Source organism: Watersipora subatra, chromosome 5 (assembly GCF_963576615.1).
Source record: "Watersipora subatra chromosome 5, tzWatSuba1.1, whole genome shotgun sequence".
Taxonomy (NCBI): domain Eukaryota; kingdom Metazoa; phylum Bryozoa; class Gymnolaemata; order Cheilostomatida; family Watersiporidae; genus Watersipora; species Watersipora subatra.
This window is the reverse complement of record NC_088712.1, coordinates 5,462,908-5,485,844: the sequence shown is the minus strand read 5'-3', so window position 1 is coordinate 5,485,844 and position 22,937 is coordinate 5,462,908. Positions and strand designations below refer to the sequence as shown.

The 22,937-nt window shown below is 33.9% G+C and overlaps 1 protein-coding gene across 1 annotated transcript; it reads right to left on the bottom strand.

The window, feature by feature from the left end:
• Positions 1–9,869: 9,869 nt before the first annotated feature.
• Positions 9,870–22,661, bottom strand: LOC137396386 (26S proteasome regulatory subunit 10B-like). The gene is made up of 10 exons (XM_068082642.1): positions 22,571–22,661; positions 21,853–21,932; positions 21,686–21,725; positions 19,717–19,853; positions 18,152–18,289; positions 17,615–17,725; positions 16,902–17,087; positions 13,224–13,425; positions 10,464–10,535; positions 9,870–10,313 (listed from the first exon to the last, which is right to left on the bottom strand). The coding sequence occupies exons 1-10, from the start codon at positions 22,659–22,661 to the stop codon at positions 10,195–10,197; spliced, it is 1,176 nt and encodes a 391-aa protein (XP_067938743.1). The 3' UTR covers positions 9,870–10,194.
• Positions 22,662–22,937: the final 276 nt, after the last annotated feature.

Genomic DNA, 22,937 nt, shown 5'->3' with positions numbered 1-22,937 from the left:
TTTGAGCATTTTAAAGAATTTCAAACCTTTGCAAGTTTAAAAAAAAAACAAAGACAGTATTTCAAATAGAACACATTGCAAAAATAAAATACTAAACAAAACAGAGTTTGCTTTCTACATCCTCCACAATTTTTGTAACATGCATTTCAGATATTTAAATAGTCTTCCAATAGATTTACAAAAAAGTTCAGCAACTAATAGCTTTAAAGAAAACATTAACTGTCAAATGTTATTTCTAAATTGGTCGAGACCTACTAATCTAAGTTCGATTGAATATACCAAAAATCTTGACTTATAAGTCAAAATATTGAAGCTTCGGTCACCCAGCGCCTCGACTAGATGCAGTGCTTCTACAGGTGTGAACCATTTTGTACCTAAATCCTGGGGGATTAAGTTTCAAAGGAAAAGTTTCAAAGTATGGTCTAAATATCATAATCAGTAAAATCCTAAGTGTATGTTTGAGGTAATAGGAGTGTACGTTGCGCATGAGAATCTTTATATGACATCCATACAAGTGATCTTAATCAAGCATCATTACAGCAATATTAGTAGTGAATACAAACTACTACTAGCCAGCTCAACTACTCCCAAAGTCATGTACTCATTTATTCAAGCTATTTCAATAAAGTAATAGCAGTGGAAACGTTGACACAACTTATCATTGTTAATTGTTACCAAACACTAAGTTAGTTGAATGATCTTTAAGTACTTCCTCATATTTAATAATAATTATTTTTCAGACTTAAGGTATGATATACGATACATGTAGAAGTAAGAATTATTCTCACCCACCAGCCAAAGTGTACTAGTATTAGCTTCCTCCTTGGGCACGACGGAACATACATGTACGTATGAAATGAAACTGCTCACAGAATGCATTCCTAGCCTACAATGCTTAGCCTAAGAGACCGGAGATGATAAGCATAATCAATGATGTTAGTGAATGTGATGCAAATTGTGCATACCGTCCCGTATGGAATTGCACTAGGCGGTAAAATAATAAAGCTTTGTGTGTAGTGGTCTGTGTCTACCATTAGTTCATCAAACTCTCTTTGTTTTAGTATGGTTGTTAGGCCTGAATGGCTGAGTAATACAGTCAATGTAGTTACTATCAGGTCTATACTAATATGTTTACTGAAACTCACTAGTGAATAGATTACTAGTTGTTATACTGACTACCACAATGACCATGAGTTAGCAATTGATAATTCACTCTGCCTTTCATTGAGATGGGAAGGAGTAAAAGGTCAAGCAGGATACTACAACAACTTCTTTATATTTTTAAATTCACAAATTATGTCTTTTATTCCTAGAATAGAGGAAGATCATATCTGTATGATTCCCTAACTATTATTATCTATCAAACTACTTTACAGGAAATGGGTGGTAACTTTGTCATAACTTGTGTCTGTGTAGCTATTTATTGCAAAATAACATAAAATTAAAAAATTTAAAATGATAGTTGTATCATTTTGCCTCATATTGTTTCATATCAAAGTGGCAATCATAATAAACTTTTGACAAAGTTTATTGTATTTTTATGTAATCATGCTATCATACATGTATGACAAAGCTATTTTTTACAATTTGAGCAAAAAATTTAATTTATAGTTACTCTCTAGAACTATGATATGACTTTTACCATAATATATATTAAAATTAGGCCTTATAAGTAAGTAAGTATTCCATTGCTTTAATATTATAATAAATATGAGCTGCAGTAAAAGATAACTCCCAGTCATTGCTCAGCCTCCTCACTGATTAGACTTGACAATCACAAGCTAAGGAAGATAACTACCTTTAATCAATTTAGAATATTTACAAATTGATAAGTACTTAACATCAGTGGTTTTCATATTTTGAATCTTCTGATTTTAAAAATACAGATTTGATTTGCTCCATTCAAGTAGCGTATGAGACCATGCCCCTATTAGTTGCCTGTTGTTTATCAGTTGCCTAGTTACTAGTTGCCTGCAGATCTTAACAAATATGTTGTGTGCTTGTATTTAGGTGTAGCAGGTGATAGTTTTTACTCAAGTTCTATAAAGTATTCTATAAATTTAAAATAATTACCGGCTAGTCTCATAGAGATTTTGACAATGATAATATTATTTTTGCCAAAATAAGATATTTTATATTCAGTTTCATGGCAACATTCATATACTTACACAAATTACAAACCAAAAATTATCAGAGTTTTCAATTTAATTCTGAGTTTCTCTTGATTTAGTAGTTTTTAATAAACACATAATAGCAGTATTTCGAAAAAGCCTGGCAACCAAAGCAAAGATAAATGACAGATTAGGTAAATTGATTGTGCTGATATAATCGAGGAGTGTTTTACAGCGTTCCTTCTAGAGAGCAGAAAGCTTAAATCTTGAAACTTCAGTGAGTTTTATTTTTATAGCCAAGAGTTAGCTGGGGCTCAGCGGTTAATGCGCTGACTTATCCGTAATGACAGAAATGTGTAACTAATAGTCACAACATTATAAGAAGCTAAAGAAAGCAAATTTTTATTGGAAAACTTGGTTCAGGTAAAAATACAGTTGTAATTTAATCAACTCTTAAAAATATGGTCATATACAGTATGATAACAAGTAGGTGAGGGTGCTAAACAGCATAATTTAATATTTCAGTAGTCCTGGTAAAGTATATACAAGGTGGCAAATGGGTCTACTACTTTCTTGTAAACTTTCAATCGTTGCATATCATTGAACAAAAAACAACATTTTTGAGTCAAAACATGCTTTGCTGAGCAACTCAACACAACAAGTAATTCAGCAGTCAAAAAGCTTTTATGTTTTGTTACAATGACTGATTTTCAAAAAAACTGCCAACTGATTTTCTATTTCAATTTTCACCTGACACCTAACAAAATCAAACTGATAAGAACAAGGGGAGCGGAGCAACTTAAACGTTTGCATGTTCATGCACACCGATTATAAAAGTAAGTAGACAACTCCTAATAACATACTTTATAGAAGCAGGATAGTACAGAATGACCTCCTAAGATAGCTGTTGAAATCTATCGCATGATTGTGTAACTATGTTCTGAGTACTCTGGACATACATGTCAAAGTAGCAGATAAGCTAATAATCTCTTTAATTATATTTTATTAAATTAATTTTAGTTTAAAAAAAATACAATTTGAATATGTGAATATATCTATTATATATATACATGTACATGTATATATATAAATATATATATATATATATAAATATATATATAAATATATATATATATATTTATATATATTTATATGTATATTTATATATATATATATATATATATATATATATATATATATATTACTCATGCTACAGACAGTACTGTTTCGGCTATTGAAGCCTCATCAGTGCAGCTCAGAGCTTAGGCAAGGGACACAAATCCCATTACCAATGAGAGTTGACTTCCTGCCACGAAACAACTAAGTTGCCTCGCAGACTTTAAGAAAATCAATGTGCTGGCACCAGAGTGCTCAAATCACAAAAGTGATGAGCTTTGTACAAAGGCTAAAAGTGCCGCACCTATCACAGAGTGCTCAACCAAACCGAAGTAAGGGAGCATATTATTACTCATGCATTATATATATATATATATATATATATATATATATATATATATATATATATATATATATATATATATATAATGCATATATATATATAATGCATATATATATATATACATACATATATATATATACATATACATATATATGTAACTATGATATATATCATAGTTACATATATATGTATATATATGTATATACATATGTATATATATGTATATATATATATATGTATATATACATGTATATACATATATATGTATATGTATATATATGTATATATATACATATATATATATACATATATATGTAGCTATGATATATATCATTGTTACATATAAATGTATATATATATATATGTATATATATATGTATATATATATGTATATATATATATACATATACATATACATATATATGTAACTATGATATATATCATAGTTACATTCCATATAAAAACATTTGCATTCTAATGACTGCAAACAACCATTAATGCAATTATAATAATAAGACACACCATCATCGCCCGCTAGTAAAGCAATCATCACTTACATTTCCAACCTCACCTACAAGTCACAGCATATGACAATGATAAAAATTATTATAAAATCACGGCATAATTTTTTTGCTCTAAACTTCTGGCACAACAGTATCGAGAAGTAAATGCACTTGCTATGTTCTTTGTAACTATTAAAATTGTAAAGAGATGAATCAGCTGAATTTTTTTAAATAAAAACTGTATTAATTCAATAATTCCGCTGTGGTACATTTGAAACTTATTTGCTTATTTTATATCTCGAATTATCATTCTGTTGATGTGAATTGTTTTCGCTGCTGGTTTCTTTACCTGAACTTATAACTACGTTGGATTGACTCAGAAATCTAGCTTGGCTTTCGGTTAATGTATTCAAATAGGCGACTTACAGGGTTGAAGAAGTTAAACTCTATTGCAGAATTTGCCTGGTAAAACTTTTTTATCCAACCACATTTCTGGTATCAAAATGAACATCAGACTGTCTTTCAAATTACAGCATTTTAAAGACGGTATACATAAAAGGGTTATCAATAAAATTACTCAGGTTTTGTCCCGAAATAGTCAGGCTTAGGCTCAAATGAACACAACTTCTCGTAAAATAGTTGGGAGCAGGAGTGAAATGATTAAAAGATACATGCATATGTCGCTTGCCATAGCGAGTTCAGCGTAGTCCGCTACGGTAACAACAAATTCGCAAAAAGATAAATGATAATATTTTAGTTAAAAGTTTGAAGTTTACTAAAATACATACTTGAACTTCCTTCAAGTATCTGCTTGGTAAACTACATTTATTTATGTTAGGTTCAGCGTTTATGGTACATATCTGTCTCGAAGGTAAAATCTCTTCACACGGTACATTGTAATGTTATGTTATATTGCAGATCATAACCACAAAATGCATTAAAGTCATTGTAGGTACCTGTAGCTACTAAGGTTAACACATTATTTTGTTACTATTTTTAACGGTGACAATATTTACCAGGAGGTGATTACTTTAAATAACTAGTATCAGTTTCTGTACCACTATATTTACGTATATAACCTACAATATTTTTACTTGCCAACACTGGCATGGGAAAATTGGTATGTCAATTATCTCATTCCAATTCTGGAACGAAGAGAAAGCGTGTAATTGTATACCAAATAAATTTTCACTGCAGTCATAAAAAACAGATTATATTTAGCCATTACTTGCTAGTTATTTTACAATTACATTTAAACATATTAAGATTTTTTTTTCTCCTAATTTGTTTAAACAAAAAGCTTTTTTCAAGTTAAAAAAAAGTTAAAAACTTCCAGTTGTTTAAAAAAGTTTGAAAACCTTTACATTTGTTTGATTTTTTTAATTCATTTGAACTGCACAAAAATATTTTTGTTTTGACATGAAGTGTAAAAGTAAGTATGATAAATGTTACATATGTTGAATATAAATAAATTTTCTGTCCAAATACTCTTTTATTACCAAAGCAACGCAGGGCATTCAACGAGTTAGATAATATATTTGGATGAATATATTGTTGAACGCAAAGCATGCAATAGCAAAAAAGCTGTTTAGCTTTGAAGCGTTCTATATTCCAATCTTCTTGAACCTATTTTCTCCCATTTATATAATAATATGTCCCAGCTACTTCTTTTTAGGAGCCTAAGGGTTGGTCCAGTGCCAGGCGGTGTCTGGCCAGCCATTCTTCTGGCCAGACTTTCTTCGGGCCATTCTTTCCTCTTCTCAGTCTAATGGTGCCAGGAGAATAGAAGGCATGAGTAAAGTGTAGGAGTGACATGCCATGGTGTTGAGGGTGATGGTGTGCTGATGTTGTGATGGTGTGCTGATGATGTGATGGGAAGATGAGTAAAATCATGGGTGGTCGGCCCACACTCTCACTTGACACTATAGCCTGTGTTTTTGCCAATTTGACAAGACTTTGCTTTCCCCCATTGCTATTGTATAAGCCCTGCGCCACAAACTCTAGACTTATCTACATGTATATATGTTTAGTAATTAAAAACATATATTTAGTTTTTTTTATTCATTATTTAGCTTTAGGTTCAAACAATCTTGTTGTGTGGCTAGAACTTTCTGTTGTTTGTATATCTATATCATGGCTGGCTGTGACTACTGCATCTCTCATTTAAATATACTCTGTACTTGACCACCACCACATTTTCCATTTTCTGATTTCCTTAAGCCGATCTTCTTGCATTTATATCTTAGGCCTGGCTACTTCTTTTCAGGAGACCAAGGGTTGATCCAGTGCTGGCCGGAGTCAGGCCGGCATTCTTCCGACCAGGCCAATCTTTTCTCCTTTGAGTTCAGTGGTGTCAAGAAGATAGAGGGCATGCCATGAGTAATGTGTGAGAGTGGCATGTCATGGTTTTAAGGGTGGTGGTGTGCGATGAGGAGGCGGTGTGAGGCCTAATGATGAATGAGTGCTGGCCAATGCTCCCACCTGTCCCTAAAGTGCCAGCCTATGCTTTTACCAACTACTATTTAATAAGTTTTCACTTCCACTCCTTGCTATTTTATTAGCCCTGTGCTACAAATTCTAGACAAAATTATGTATGTCTAGTAAATGAAAATGGCACATTTATTTTTATTTGTTCTTATGCTTTCTTTTCAAACAATTATGTTATGTGTGGCTGGCACTTTCCGTTGTTGGTAAACATAAAAGCATGGTTTGCTGTGACTTTTGCTTCACTTTTTTAAAATACTTTGTCCTTGACCACTGCATGACTCACTCAATTTTTTTCTATAATTGATGTGAAGCGCACATGTTCATTCACAAATTTGCGAAAGTTGCGTTGTTTTATTTAAGCAGACAGTCTTCTGTCGAAGAATCAATTCTAATTTACAAATAGTTTACCTAATCAAGCAGTTTGATCTATTCCTGAGCACTATACGTAAATAAATTTAATAATATTCTAATTCCGCTCTATCTTATCATTTATAGTGTCAGCCAGTGGCATAGATTATCTATAAATTGCAAGCCTGTATTCTCACCAATCTCCAGAATGTTATTCTAAGCTTTTACTAATTATGAAAAAGTGCATGAGCTTTTCCTTATCCCCTTATAAAAGTTGCATTTTTTATTTAAGCAGACAGCGTTCTGCCAAAAAATCAATTCTAATTTAAAATTGATTTACCTAATCAAGCAGCGTGATCTATTCCTGTGCACTATATATATATAAATAAATTTAGTAATATTCTAATGACAGATCGATGTTGTTCTTCTTAGTAACTTAGCCAAACTCTGCTCTATCTTATCATTTATAGTGCCAGCCAGTGCCATAGATTATCTGTAAAATGCAAGCCTGTATTCTCACTGGTATACTCACGGTATACTCACAAATCCCCAGAATGTTATTTTTAGCTTTTCCCCACCATGAGAAAGTGCCTGAGGCTCTCCATCATTGTATGCTCAATTCACCGTCATGATTTTAGTTTGAACTTTCAATCATTGTCATATCGCTTGCCTTGCCGTGACTGTCACTGAGTAGCGGTCGTCACACACACAGGCACGCACACACACGCGCGCACACACACCCAGAAAAACGAGGACCTATTATCTTCGGCGGTAAAAAATGTCAGTCTGAAAGAATGGGCCACCTTGACACCAGGTTATACTACACAAAACACGATGCTGGTGACGAAAGGCTGTTTGTTATTATGAAACTTTACGACATCCATTGGAAAGCTCAGTATTCACTTGTCATATGTAAGTCAACAAAATTTGGAATTGTCTGTGATTGATCTGAGAGAGGAAAAGTCACAGGGCAAGGGAGGGCAAGGGCACTATGTGTTTAGTGTGCTGAGAGAAGGCAGTACTTGAAATTCCCAACTATGCATTTTGTTTACTCTTTATATGCATCAAATCAAGAGTGATATGTCTCAAACTCTAATCCAAACAATAGTGCTATGATGCCTCAGCCGCCATCATACAGATGAGGAGTTGCCTATCCATGACCTACCATGCAGTTTCAATATCACTATTATACTTTACCGAACCCGATCGAGTACTTAACCATTATATAACGCTGTAACCATGACAGGATTCAGCAACATTTATTACCCGCAGCGGCAACTGGGACCGCTCCCCAATAAAAAGAGAGCACATGCAGCTATTTTAACATGTATACACATATATACAAGTATATATATAGATGTAAACGTGTATACATGTTTAAAAATATAAACATATATATAAATATAATATGTATATATGCAGTGTGTAAATATATACAGTACGCATACGCATATAAATTTATAAATGTTTATGCACTGAACTGCACTGATGAGGCTCAAATAGCCGAAACAGCACTGTCTGTAGCACGAGTGTATATGCACATATAACAAGATTTTTACAAAAAACTATACCATGGACCATGTATAAAATCAAACACTTTGTCAATTCCTAATTTATCATAAAATATCTGGTGTCCACTAAAGGCTTAATTAATTATTAGAAAAAGAAAAATACAAACTTAACAAAACGACCTGTTTTCTTTTTGTTAATGAGACTAAAATCAAAACTTAAAGGTTGACTTGAGACAAAATTCACATTACAGTTATTTGGTATCATAAGATTCACCATGTCTTACTCTGTTGTGTTGTAAGTGCCAAATATATGGGAATGTGATTACAAGCTCTTAAAAGCTAAAAAACGAACAGTTAATCGCAGCCACACGAGACCGCCGTAGTTTGGATTCGCTTTCCAAAACGGCTCAAATGGGACGTAGTTGTTACAGGATGGTTTCTGTTTACACTTTTATGCAACCTCATTCGTCGAAATATTTTCACAAATATACTTCACACATTCAATAAAACCACGTCTCTTGTTCTTACGTGTCTGTTTTATCGTCATTGTAATGCTGTCACTTTTAGTACTGATATCTTATGACTCACCGTAAAAAATCGTTAAACTTTTTAACCTTAGCTCAAAGGAGTACATATCATTGTCTGATAATCATGATGAGCCTGTTGGTTAACTGTGATAATCAAAAAGTGCTGCAAAAATTATTTGCGAAGTATTGGGTCTCGTGATGAGATTACGACTTGACGATTGAAAAATGCCGAAACAAAACTTTAAAGTAGCGAGCATCTATATTTGATACGGAATCTTCGGTAAAACCCGAAGTGTTTGTCATAAACAAGTGCTGCAATAAGTTTTATATTGAGCTTTTTATTGGCCTTTCAATTCACGTGAGAACATCTCGTGACAAGACGATAACCAAACTGTAATGACAACGTCAGATAAATAAATATATTCCACTCAACGGCGGCTTTTCGTTTTTGAGCTTTCAAGAGCTTGTAATTACATTTCCACGCATTTGGCACTTACAACACAACAGAGTAAGACATGGTGAGTCGTTTGATACAAAATAACTGTAATGTGAATTTTGTCTCAAGTCAACCTTTAAGTTTTGATTTTAGTCTCATTAACAAAAAGATAACAGGTCGTTTTGTTAAGTTTGTATTTGTAAAATAACTGTAATGTGAATTTGGTTGCAAGCCAACTTTTAACCAAATATATCCAAAACAAAAAGGCCCAGTGTGCATTGGGCTGTCAGTTGGCAAGTAGCCTTAAGCATTCTACCATCTTCAGTAACTATATATTTCTTTGTGATTTATCTATGACATACTTTACATAGTGGTGCTCAATAAGTCATGTTGCATGTTCACTGAAGAAACATTCGACACTGGACATGAGATGTAGGCCACGCATCCAAGTGTTGTAGATTATTAAAAGTCAAGTATATTTTGGGCAATGCAAATGGTAAAAAACTGATTTTAATGTTGCAAGTCTAACGTTATCTTCAAATTTAGAGTTTCATAATTAGGTGAACATACAAAAAATGTATTAGAAAAAATGTCACCAGTTCTTTTTTGAAGTCGTTGAGACCCACCACAGAACGATGAAACGGTGCGGGTGGCCAAACTTTGACCCATGATTGCAAGCTAGATATAGTTAGCAAGCGAAACAAATTGATCAGTACAATAATATATTATTAGGCAATGATAAGATCAGTACAATGTACATTATATATTCATGCTCAGAAAAACCGTAATAGACTACACGTGGAAACAACTTCCTATACTGGCTTATAGTCTAGTTTGGATTCTAGCTTCTTGTTTTCAGCAACCTTTCTCACAGCTTTCATAAAATCTTTATCTATCACATAATATCTTTCCCCTCGGATGGCGAACATGCCTAGAATACATAGAATAATAACCATGACATGCGCATATGTAAGCAGAAAAAAAGAGAATTTGGACAGACTACATAAAAAATAAGCTAACAACACAAAACGTAATACATAGGTAACCACACATAGCAAGCAAAAATATCAGCTTAACCTACCAGCTTCTGTACAAACACTCCTCAAATCAGCCCCATTGAAGTCATCTGAGAGTTTGACAACTGCTTCCCAATCTAAAGACAGACAAATCCCTAGTAGTAGCGAGACTACACAGATAAGGTGTCAACTTGTTGTGTGATAACAAATTAACACACTACCCTGGACTATCAACTAGGTTTAATTACAAAAACCTATAAGTGCAATGGGTGTCAGCATGAGCAAGGTCTGCTAAATACTGTGACTAATAAACGAGGTTGAAATGATATACATAAACACAGGCTCAAAGAAATGCATAACAGTAAAATTAGAGTTGTCTTGTCATGTTTACAAATAATGGTTAAGAGCAAACAACTGCTAATTATTATGAAAGGTTCTAAATGCCTTGGACGTGTTGTGAGCATGTCTTGTACAGAGAACAATGGTCTATGTATGACCTTCAAAATACATGAACAAAAACCTGAAAACAATTTTTAGCAATGCACAGATAGTGTAGCAGTTTATTGAAAGAATTGAAAACGCAAGAATTGGAAGAATTGAACACACGAAATAAATTTCGTACTTGTCTGTGATCTAAGAGAGGGCAACTCTGGAATTGATGATTGTGCAAATGTGAACAAAAAAGGGAAATATAGTTAAATATTAAACAGCCTACAGGTCAAAAGCCTCAATTTCACAACTCTCTATAAATGGAAGCTGTCTAATATTTAATGCATTACAAGCTTTTCAGAATCTATTTTTTCAACATGAGATCGGAATTCCAAGGCATTTGGAAGTTCGAAAATCTCTAAGCAGTGTTTGCCCTCTTGCTTCTATTAGAAATATCATCGAGGGTTCATCTTGGTATATGGCTTTGTGACTATGTCATGAGCTTACGCCTTGAATGATTCCTGTCATATGTTAGTGTGATGATCTGATTGCAGCTTCCAGCTAGAGGAAAACTAAAAATGATGTTATCTCTCCTATCTCACAGCTTTAACCATTGCAGCTTCACTGTGACACGGGGTAATCAAATTTCTTCAAAGGTTGACTTGCAACAAAATTCACATTACCGTTATTTGGTATCAAAAGATTCACCATGTCTTACTCTTTTGTGCTGTAGGTGCAACATATGTAGAAATATGACTAGAAGCTCTTAAAAGCTCAAAAACGAAGAGTTAATCGCAGCCATCACAAAAACGCTGTAAATTAGAAACCCTATCCATAACGGCTCAAATGAAATGTTGATGAACACGATAGCTTCTGTTTACACTTTTATGCAACTTCATTCGTCGAAATATTTTCACAAATACACCTCATGCATTCAATAAAACCATGTCTATTGTCCTTGAGCGTCTGTTTTGACATTGAAATGTTGTCACCGTGAGCACTCATATCTCATAACTTACTGTAAAAAATTGTTTAGTTTTTTAACCTTAGCTCGAAGGAGTGTGTATCATCCTCTGATAAACATGTTAGTCTCCTGTGATAGTCGAAAAAGGCTGCAGAATCTGTTTGCGCCGTTTGGCAGGAAGTATGGGTCACATGATCAGATTACGATTAGATGATTACACCCGGGTGAAACGAAACTGTAAGGTAGCGAGCATCTATATTTGATACGAGCTTACCGGTAGGACCTGAAGTGCTTGTCATAACCTAGTGCTCCAAAACGTTTTATATTAAGCCTTTTATTTTCCTTTCATTTCACATGATAACATTATGTGTCAAAACAATAACCAAAATGTTTGAGAACGTCATCGAAATAAAGAGATTCCAAAGTATGGCGTTTTTGTGATGGCTGCGATTAACTGTTCGCTTTTAGATTTTAAGACCTTGTAATCACATTTCCACATATTTTGTACCTACAACACAGCAGAATAAGACATGGGGAGGGGAACCTTTTGATACCAAATAACTGTAATGTGAAATTTGTTGCAAGTCAACCTTTAATTTTTGTTGAAATCATGTTTAAAAGTGGTAGTCATCATTATTTTCAATTAAATAACGTCAGTACAATGTACAAAAGAGCATTACATCGTATTGTGTACAATGTGCCTTGCCACTAGGTTAGTCTGCATACATATAGCCCTACATTCTTAGTGCATCACTGGGGCATGACTTGCATGCATCTGGATGAAAGTAAGAGTTACTGAAGCACACAGTCTATTCATACTAAATTCCCCTTGTAATGAGCTGCTTCATGTCAGTGACTCAAGCAGAATCTGATACAAAAATAGCTCGAGACGCTTTTCAACTATTGAATAGAATTTGACCCTTTTCTCCTTCCATTTCAGATAATTGCGAATAAAACGTATTCCATGATTCCACTATCCAGAATGTGACTGGTTCAAGAATATTTGCACTTGATTTTGATTCTTTCCCCTGAGACGCTTCACTGCTCAGTTCTCATTAACGACTTACGGATTTCAATATTGCACATACAAGTATGCCGCATGTGCAAGGACATGTACAAGCGCATGGACGAGTATAAGCTACTTCCAAGTATAACGATTGTAAAAGTTTAGAAAACAGTTTGAACTCTTTGAAGGGTTAAAATGATAGTTCATAGGTTGAGAAATTCTAGTTTTATGTAGTGAAAATCACCATTTTATAGTTGAGCCTAGAAAATTGGCTCCACAAACTACAAGGAATTATTGTATAAAGCAAGACACTGATACTTACTTGGAAATTATTCGCTTATTTCACCGAGTAAGCGGGAAATTATAAAAACATACCAACAGTGCATCAACCTGTAAATGAAATATAGTGAAAGGTTGAGTATGTACCAATTTCACCATGTTTAGATATGGGAGCAGCATTAATCTTTAAAATGTCCATTCGCGCCTGTTCATTAGGTAAGGGAATCTCTATCTTCCGATCAAGTCTGCCAGGTCGCATCAGCGCTAGATCGAGTGTGTCTGGACGATTTGTTGCCATTATGATTTTGACTTTTCTGAGCACATCAAAACCATCCATCTGATTGAGTAGCTGAGGGTAGTAGAAAACATTCAATCAGAACTGTGACAAACAGAACTAAGTTAAGGCTACAAGCAAAGATGTGGGGCTGTCTTTGAACTTTGAAGCTCACAGCTAAAGAGTGATATGCAAAATTGTTTATACAACTACGGGAAAACTTTTATTGGAACTCCTTGGCAGTGTGTTTTTCAACCTTCCCATATCATGGCATTCTATTAGAGGTGACATTAAAATAGAGAGTCGCGCTTTACTTTTCGCCAAGCTGGTCAGAATTTTGGGCGCATAAAGTTAACCCTTATTTTACAGGTGACGTGGCATTAATGTCACCAATATTCTGCACATTACACCAATGCAATTATTTATTTCGATTGCGTCGCTTTCAAAGTTTAAAAAAAACTAAAAAATTTGGAGTTAGAAAATGGGCTTCGATACGCCGTAACAATAGGTACCATTATTTTTCAATCCTAACCCTGTGGTGGCGCTCTATCAGAGGTGGCATTCAAATAAAGGTGATTTTCAGATTGTTTAACAGTATCCAACTCAAATTGTAATAAAATTTCAATAGACTGCTACAGAAGCAAACCATTGAAATATCATGAAGTGTTGTTCATAAACCAGGTAAGTACATTATTTGGATATTTGACACATAATGGTTATTAATAGAATCATTATGTGCCAAAACCTGTTGTATTGAGAAAGATAGTCAGTAGTCCGCATTTGATGATGTGATATACAGAAAGTATTTGTGGTAATATTTGTGGTAATATTTAACTGTTTGTGGCAGTATAACAAAACATTTTAAAGCACTTATTAAAGAAAAGGGCTCTACGATCCAAGATTTAATCTAATACTCAATAACTCATCTCTTATAAATACATGTAATCGTGTTTTAATTTTATCAAACAAAGATTTATGAACAGAGCCCTGTATGTTTCAAAGCTGGGATATTGTTTCAGTTCATAAACCATATACAGTAGACGATCCTATAACGTATATCTCCTATAACGTAAATTCCAGATGACGTAAAAAATTACGTGAAATTTTTGCTTCCTACAACGTAAAAAACTCCATATAACGTAAAGTGTCAAGTTGGGAGAATTTTCAAAATTGACTTGAGTGTTAGTTTATTTCGCCGCTGCTGCAAAAAAAAAATGCTGTGCGTTTAGCGAACCATATATATTAGATATAACTTTCACAACATTCTAGTTTGTCGTTATAGATCATTGAATGTGTCGACAAAAGGCGAATAGGATAGCTTTGCAATTGTTCATAAATACAAAGGCGATTGGTAAGTGTAGGTGTTACAGCGTTGGTCTACCAGTTTCATTGTCACAAGTTGGAGTATCGTCCAAAATTATCTTTATCCAAGCCTTGACCCCTGGATGGTAATAGACGACAGGTAGAACTGCTTTTTGTAATAAAAATATTCTGTTGTTTTGCCTTATTGTAGACATACAAAATATTTGTTATTGGCTTTACTTTGCATAATAGAATCAGCGTTTTAAAAAATGAGCAAATCGTTGTAAATGAACGCCGAAAATGTGCAGTTCCTATAAACTTGTGGTAAATTTACCACAATCATGGACTATAAAACCAGTGAGATTGATCATAAAAAGGAGAAACGTTGTTGATGCAAACAAAGTTTTCTGCAGTTTCGGTACAGCCTACAAATTAAAAGAGTTCAGTAAAGTTTTTCCTTTTTTCCATGACCAAAGGGGTGAGTTTGGAAGGATCTTGGAACGGATTATGTAATTTACATGCATTTTACTGTAATTATAACGTAAACGTTCCTGGAATGGATTATTTACGTTATAGGAGCGTCTACTGTACAAAGGAACCACTAATTACAACAGCAATTCATTCTGGAAGTCGTCAGTCACTACGCATAGAATTTTGTGAAACAAGACCCATTTTACTGCAAAACGGTCTTACTTTGTTTCGAGCATCTCACCAAACTTGGATGTGATTCTGTATGAATTGTAAATACATGTAATGATTAACATCTATAACAAATACATATTAGAATATTATTACTATATCACTACTTAGTGAAATAGTGAAGAAGAAAGGGAAAATAACACAGAAAAACTAACAATGGTAGGCTTATTTACCCTTGAGGTTGGCCATCTACACAAGACTAAGCCAAGACAACGATAAGTGGGATGACTATAATTATAGTCATCCCATTTATCGTTGTCTTGGCTTCACCAAGACAACGATAAGTGCAGATTATTATGATAATAGGAGGTCAACACACATCTCCTATTATAATAATAATAGGAGGTGAGTGTTGTAATTGTGTTTCGATTTTGTTTTGCTCAGAATGTTTTTAAAACACACTTGTAAAACATTTATTTACATTGCCACAATTTAACAACATCTCTGTCATTATGGGAAAATGCAAAATTTAATTGCTAGAAACCAAAATTGTCTTACCTTTTTTGTAAAGTATAATAATTCCAGATTGTAAAACGAATAAAAACCAAACACTTTCCGTCTACTGACTATCGCTAGCAAATGAAACCGAGTGATGTGTCGTGCATCGTACCCACAGGCAGTACAAGAGTCAAAATACAAGACAAACTGATGAGGTGAAACACAACAGGTCTTTTGTATATTTAAATCTTTTGTATAGTTAAATTTTCATTAAGTCGAAGCAAATTTTCTACCACATGACATTTTGTATCATAAAAATTTTGTATGAAGAGACTTTCAAGAATAGAGGTCAAGTGTTAGTCATAATTTACACCTCATCGTAAATAAACTAGACATGAAACAATGGTCTAAAACTATCTTTGCTTAAAGTGTTACAAACCTGTGTTATAATAATATTATTAGGATTTAAGCATTGAGAAAAGAGATTTTCTGTACAGCCATGTAAAAATGTCATCTATTAGATATTATCTAATAGATGACATTTTTACACGGCTGTACGGAAAATCTCTTTTCCCAATGCTTAAAACCTAATGATCTCATTTTAACAGCACCATCACTGGCTCTACAAATTGAACAAGGACATGCTATTATGAACTATATTTTCTATTGCATAAATAAAAAATAAATTAATTATTGATAAGCTCCTCGTCATTTCCTATACACAAACTGCTAAATTACTTTCTAATAATACCCAAATGATAGAAAAAACACTACAAACAAACACTGTATTGATAATATAAGAGTAATATTTTACCACGATCAAGTTTTGCCAATTTTAATCTATAAACATATTGGTAGTCAGACAGACGACCTGAAATATCAAAAACAGTGTTCAATGATAGAAAAATACCGATACTTTTTAATAAAATCTACTAATATTTTGTGAAGGTTTATATTTAATGACACAGCAGCAATCACAGTTCCTCGGTAGACAGGAAACTCATCTAAGCACCTAAGGTTAGCCGGTAGGAAATGCAGCTCAGGCTGATGATTTATTCACCAACAAACTCAAATAATTTCAAGCTTCACAAGCTAAAGAAAGGAAGTACTACCTCCATGAGAGTACGCTGAATTTCTCTGTCTGCTGAGGTTCCTTCGCTGAACCGTCTGCCACCAATGGCATCGATCTCGTCCATAAATATGATACATGGCTGGTGGTCTCTAGCAGAAGCGAACATCTCCCTAATGAGCCGTGCACTCTCTCCGATGTACTTGTCTACAATGGCACTGGAAACAACCTGCCAAATGAATGAATTTTAAAGGCTGGTTAAGCAGAGTGACTTTTCTGTGAATTGATATTCAGTTTGAAGTGAAAGATATCTATAAACTATTATTAACAAGGAATAATGAGACATGCCTGTGTTTCCTGCGAGTAGTTTCGCAGTACACGGGTGAGTGGTGATAAACTGAGCGTTTGCCCGTCTTAAAAAAATTGTTATTTTTAAGTCATCAATGTTTTGTCAATAATTCACACGCAATAAAAATAATGTGCTAAAAAAATGAAACTAATCAAGTGTACATGTCCTGTCACCAAATTAATCTCCGAGACAAAACTCGTGAAAAAACAAGACTGATGTATCCGACATCTGAGTGATTTCAGATTTTCCCCACATTAAATTCAAAATTAAGACAGAGTCTGTCCCTCTACAGCTTGACAGAATCATAAAAACCACCTTGTTAGCAAACAATGACAAACACCTGAAGAGGCTGGACGAGGATGGAAGCTTGAGTCAATTATCAAAGACTGTAAAACTGATTGGGTTACCTTTAGGAAGTTCGCATCAAGTTGACTAGCAACAGCTCTTGTGAGGAGAGTCTTGCCTGTTCCAGGTGAGCCGTAGAGGAGGACACCTTTTGGTGGGGTAATGCCAACCCTCTACAATGGAAGCCAAAAAATGATAAGCCAGTCCAGTTATCAAGGACAGTCAAGACATAGAGATCAGTTGAGTCGTACTCAATAGATTAATATAATTAGTATTTGTGAAGGTTTCCAAGACAAGGACTGGGTATGAATGACCCCAACTAAGAACAGAGAAATAGAACTAATTATGGTATCTATGGATTGACAAGCAATTGGGAAAAATAACTAGGGATAGAAGTAATTTTTAATTGACTGAGCAGAAGGCTCTGCAGATGCCAACACTAAAATTGAAACATTTTCTTTCGTTTAATGAACACAGTACCAATTTAAAATTGGTAAAATAAATTAATGTCTGTAAAATTTCTATGAAGTTAATAAAGGTCCACTATAATTTAAAATTCATATTTTTGTATTAATTCTATATAGATAGTAAAGGAATGCCTGGAAGAGCTCAGGGTTGATAAGTGGGAGTTCAATGACTTCTCTCAACTCTCTGACCTGTTCTCCAAGACCACCAACCTGGTTGTAATTGATATCGCCTGGGTCCTCCATAGACATATTGTACACAAGAGGGTCTACCTTTCTTCGGCAAGTACCTGGAGTTATCATCACAACAATGCATGAGACCATTGTATTGCTGTAATGGTCAAAACAATACAAACCATTATGACACGTTGAGGCGATAGTTAGAATTACAATTATGAGTACAAATGCAAAATAAAATTAAAAAGTATTAAAGTACTAAAGAGAATAATTAATTAAATTTCATCTACTTAGTGTTAGGTGATCAGAATTTTGGAAAGATAAATTTAACCCTTACATGGGTGAAGTGATGCTAAGGTCAACTATGTTTTACACTATCCGTTGAGCTGAGCGACATTAATGCCGTCTGCATCCACACTTTTGCCAAACGGTTTTTCAATTACATCAAAGTATCAGACAGATATGAACAATGAACAGCTTTGAGTAAAACATATTAGACGGGTAAGATTATTACTGATCTTAAACCCTTGGCAGGCATAGCAAAATTATTGTCGATTTGACTGCCAATAATGGGCAGAGAGACTATTATGTCTCCACACCAGCATTTTTTATTGATTGATTTCTGGCTGGCTTATTGCCTTTTTTTGTTTAATTTTTTACCAATAGTAAACTACAATAGATTGGTCTCTGGTAGCAACCAAAAATAAGCCATTTTGAGTAAAAAAACGATCGTTTTCGCAATACTAAACGAACAAAAAATCCGAAATAAAAACGTCTTCAAATAAAATTAGGAATTTTGTTTGTAGCTTGTTTGTGCTTCTGTTTCTGCTTTCTGAATATTTTCCCAGAGTTGAACAATTTTATTTTACTGTCATGGCGTCCTCCAAAGGCTATAGGCAAAGGCAAGATGAACAAGAATAAGCACATTATGCCAAGACTGCAGTGTAGGCTTCTGCAAGGGCAAATGCTTCAAAAAGTTCTGTAGCTAGAGAAACAGTTATATGAAGAATTGACTTGAAACATGTTTATTTGTATTTACCTGTATCATAAAAAATAATACACGTATACAATATCATAAGAGTCTATCAATGATTTTTTTTAATTGATTTGTGAAACATTAATTTGCCCAGGGAGTTTCAAATAGCCCAAAAAAACTCGCCAACGAAAGGGTTAATAGTCCAACTTTCAAAGTTTTGAGGAAAAGTGTAATCAAATTAGATGTTATACTTTTGTCACCTCCTCTCTCTCCAAGCCAACAACAGCCAAGCCTAAACTTCATTGATATCTTTCCAAGATAAAGTGACAATAAAACACGATCTTACTGTTTATTAAATTATTTATTTTGTTTTTATGTAAAATTAATGTTTCAACATTTAGCCCCATGATATAGCTTTATATAACACACTGGTATTAATGCTCCATGTAATTACACAAAGAATTCATCATTGTTCTATGATGTTAAATGAATGAAATTATTGGTGGGTGGAAGCTAAACTGAAAAATAACAAGGTACATTTAGATGCATTGAATGAGTCATACCGCATGATAGTGAGTGTAGTCATATCAAGTGCGACACGTGTGCCCTGCTTTAATTTTGACTTATCCAATGTCCTTCTGCAGCCCACGATGTACCTTGGACCATTTGTCGCTTTCACTATGACTGAAATTAAGACATTCAATACTAACAGTTATCAAGCTTGGTGGCTGCTACTCAGTAAGTCTCAGAAGCAGAAACAAGAGAGCTAGGTCACAACTTACCTGTGAAAGGGTTAAGCCTATAATTGCCAGTAATATTCAACAGCACACAACTAGGCTAACAGAACTACCTTATCAAAAACAGGTTATGCAGAATGCTCTGCTTTTGCATGACCTGTTTTCACATAAACACAAGGCAACACGCTGTGCGCAGGATGAATGGCAAGCAAAGCATGTGCCCAACTTGGGTGGCTGTTTAAAAAGAGACTGTGTCATAAACTATTTATAGGATCAGCTAGACTGGTATGTTATGATATAGATGATAGTAATAAAATATTATAACATACCAGTGTGAGACAACTAGTGTTGAACAAATACTTGCCTGGTACTTAATACTGCACCAATAAGATACACAGTCTCACACAGTAAAATACCCATCATAATCTTCCAAGGAAAACAAAAAAATGACAAACATCAATAGACTTTAACATTGAGAGCCCTATGGTAGTGCTCTCACTAATACGCTTATCACCGTTTGGTTACACCAAAATTAGGTATCTACAACGGAAAAGAACTTGTGACCTGTACAGCAAAAATGTGTTTCAAGCTGACAGATGATGTATTATATGAGCTACTGATTTTCAACTTGTGAAACTACAATTTAAAGTTATTCCATCTTTCATTTCAAAAAAGTACAGACAACTCCTTGCTTTATAAAGTCTCATTTGTTAAATTTAGTAGTCCAAAAGTTTTTGAAAAGATCTGAAAGTTCGACGAGCATGTCACAAATTTCCTTAATATAAATAAACAGTATTATGCTAGAATACGAAAACAGCAGAAATGATTTGAACAGACTAAAATGAAATAGCAAATTCAACACTGTTTGTATATTCCAGAATGCAAAACGCCAGCTCAGCGAGATAAAGCTAACTAAATAGAGCAAAAGTAAATAAAAATTTAGCTTTGGTTTAAACCCAATGAAGAACAAGTTGCAGCTTTTATAAACTTTGAACACCAAATTATCAATTTATAGGTGCTGAAAATGCATGACTCTGAATAACTTAAACTAATGAAGAGAAAACTTCTAGCTGTTGAAACTTCTATATATAGTACTGTCTGCAGACTGTCTATTCTAGCCAAATTGTAATAACAAGCTTATACGATGCTATTAAATCACTGCTTGCCAGCAATTTGTATATTGAACGGCCAACAATCATGTTAAAAACAGTTTTTATCCCGATTGGCCTTAAATTAAAACACTTGTTATATTTTAAGACAAGTTTTAAAACACGACTAGACAATCTTAATGAAAATTCTGTGTGAAGTTTCGAATACAAAAAAATTTTGCCTAGTGCTCTTCAGTTGCGTTGATTGTTGGCTAATTATATATGATGGAAATAGTTGGCATTTGTCATTGCCTAATTCTTTAACATGAGCAAGGGGAGCAACTAGAAGTTATTCTTCAAAAACCCAAAAGGGGTATACATGAACTTACATGCCCACATGTAACATTCGCGAAATGGATTTCCTATGTAACTGTCACAGCTAGTTCTTAATGCTATATATTTTACAATTAATGAATTTATTTGGTACACTATCAGTTAAACTTTAAATCATGTCACCTGTAATTAGCTGTATGGCAAATCCTACGAAAGTGCACAGTAAGGAACATGAACTCTCAAAATACAGTTAGTGACTTCACAGTTTTCTAAAGTTTCCCGTATGAAGAAATGCAATTGCGTTTATTAAACTTGTGTTCTTCAAAATGGTAAAGATGATGATCAAATAGTTACTTACATTTGTCCTCTGTGAGCTGTCGGAGGACCTCACCAACAATCTAAAAAAGTAAAATTTATGTAGCCTATTTTAGTTCTGTGATGCAAGGTAGAGTTTCATGACATATTTATCCAACTTTAAATTATAACTTTGGTGCTTGGTTAGTTGTTGGGAAACTAAGCACATACCTGCCCGACGCTTTGCAGTGCTTTTAGATCATCTTCGGATTTGTCATATTGTTTTGTGAGCTCCTTTAACTGTTCTCTCACTAGACGAGAAAAGAAGTACCAGTCAGCAAGTGCCTCACTTATGAAGCCGGTTACACAAATTCTAAGTCTAAACAGTCTATAAATGTAGTATCGTTAAAACAGGGAACTGTCCAATTCTTCCAGATTGATACAAATCATGCTAAATTTGCATACTTGTACTTTATGACTTACTTTTTAATGAAAAATACCTCCATGATTACTAATGCAGCGTTGTTAATACACTTACGAAACGAATTGTGCATGCTAAATGTTAACAGATAACTATTCATTTTTGTAAACGCTGTGCTAATAACAAGTATGTTTCAATACCCATCATCTAGTGAAACAGTTCTAATAAAACTGATGCCATTTACTATAATCAAGCTTATCTGCGAGAGTGTGGTAAAACCAATGACTAGGACCAAAACGGGCAGGTGAGTGCAGCTTCGAATAAATAGGTAAATAAAATACATGCTCAAAACAATACCGTACAACGGCGGCATTTCCAGCGTATATGTTCAGAGGTATCATAATAAAAACCCACTGAATGACACTGGATTATTGAAGATATTTTGCTATATTATAATTACCTGAAATGACTAACATGGCAAACTTTGAATTAAAAACAAAAAACAGTAACACAACGTTAATGACATACTATCTTTGAGTCTGGCTTCTGTCTCTTTGTGTTCCTTCAGCTTTTTTCTGTAATCCGCTAGAGCTTTTTCTTTTGCTGTGTCGGCAGCCATGTTTGTTTCTTTCCTGTGCTCTCTTACTCTCGAGAAGCAGGTTCTTGAGTAAAAACATACGTATTTTTCAATTTATTTATACAAAAATGTAAATAAAAAATACAAAAATAATTGAACGTAAAAACTAAATATGAATTTATTTAAATTTTACGACCACGTGACTCTCACGTGGTCAAATTAAAAACATGAGATGCTTGCTTGCGGTATTAGAGATGCCGTTCGAGTAGTTAAATTTATCACATTATCAACCTTTTTGCTACTTGTTAGATTATGAAC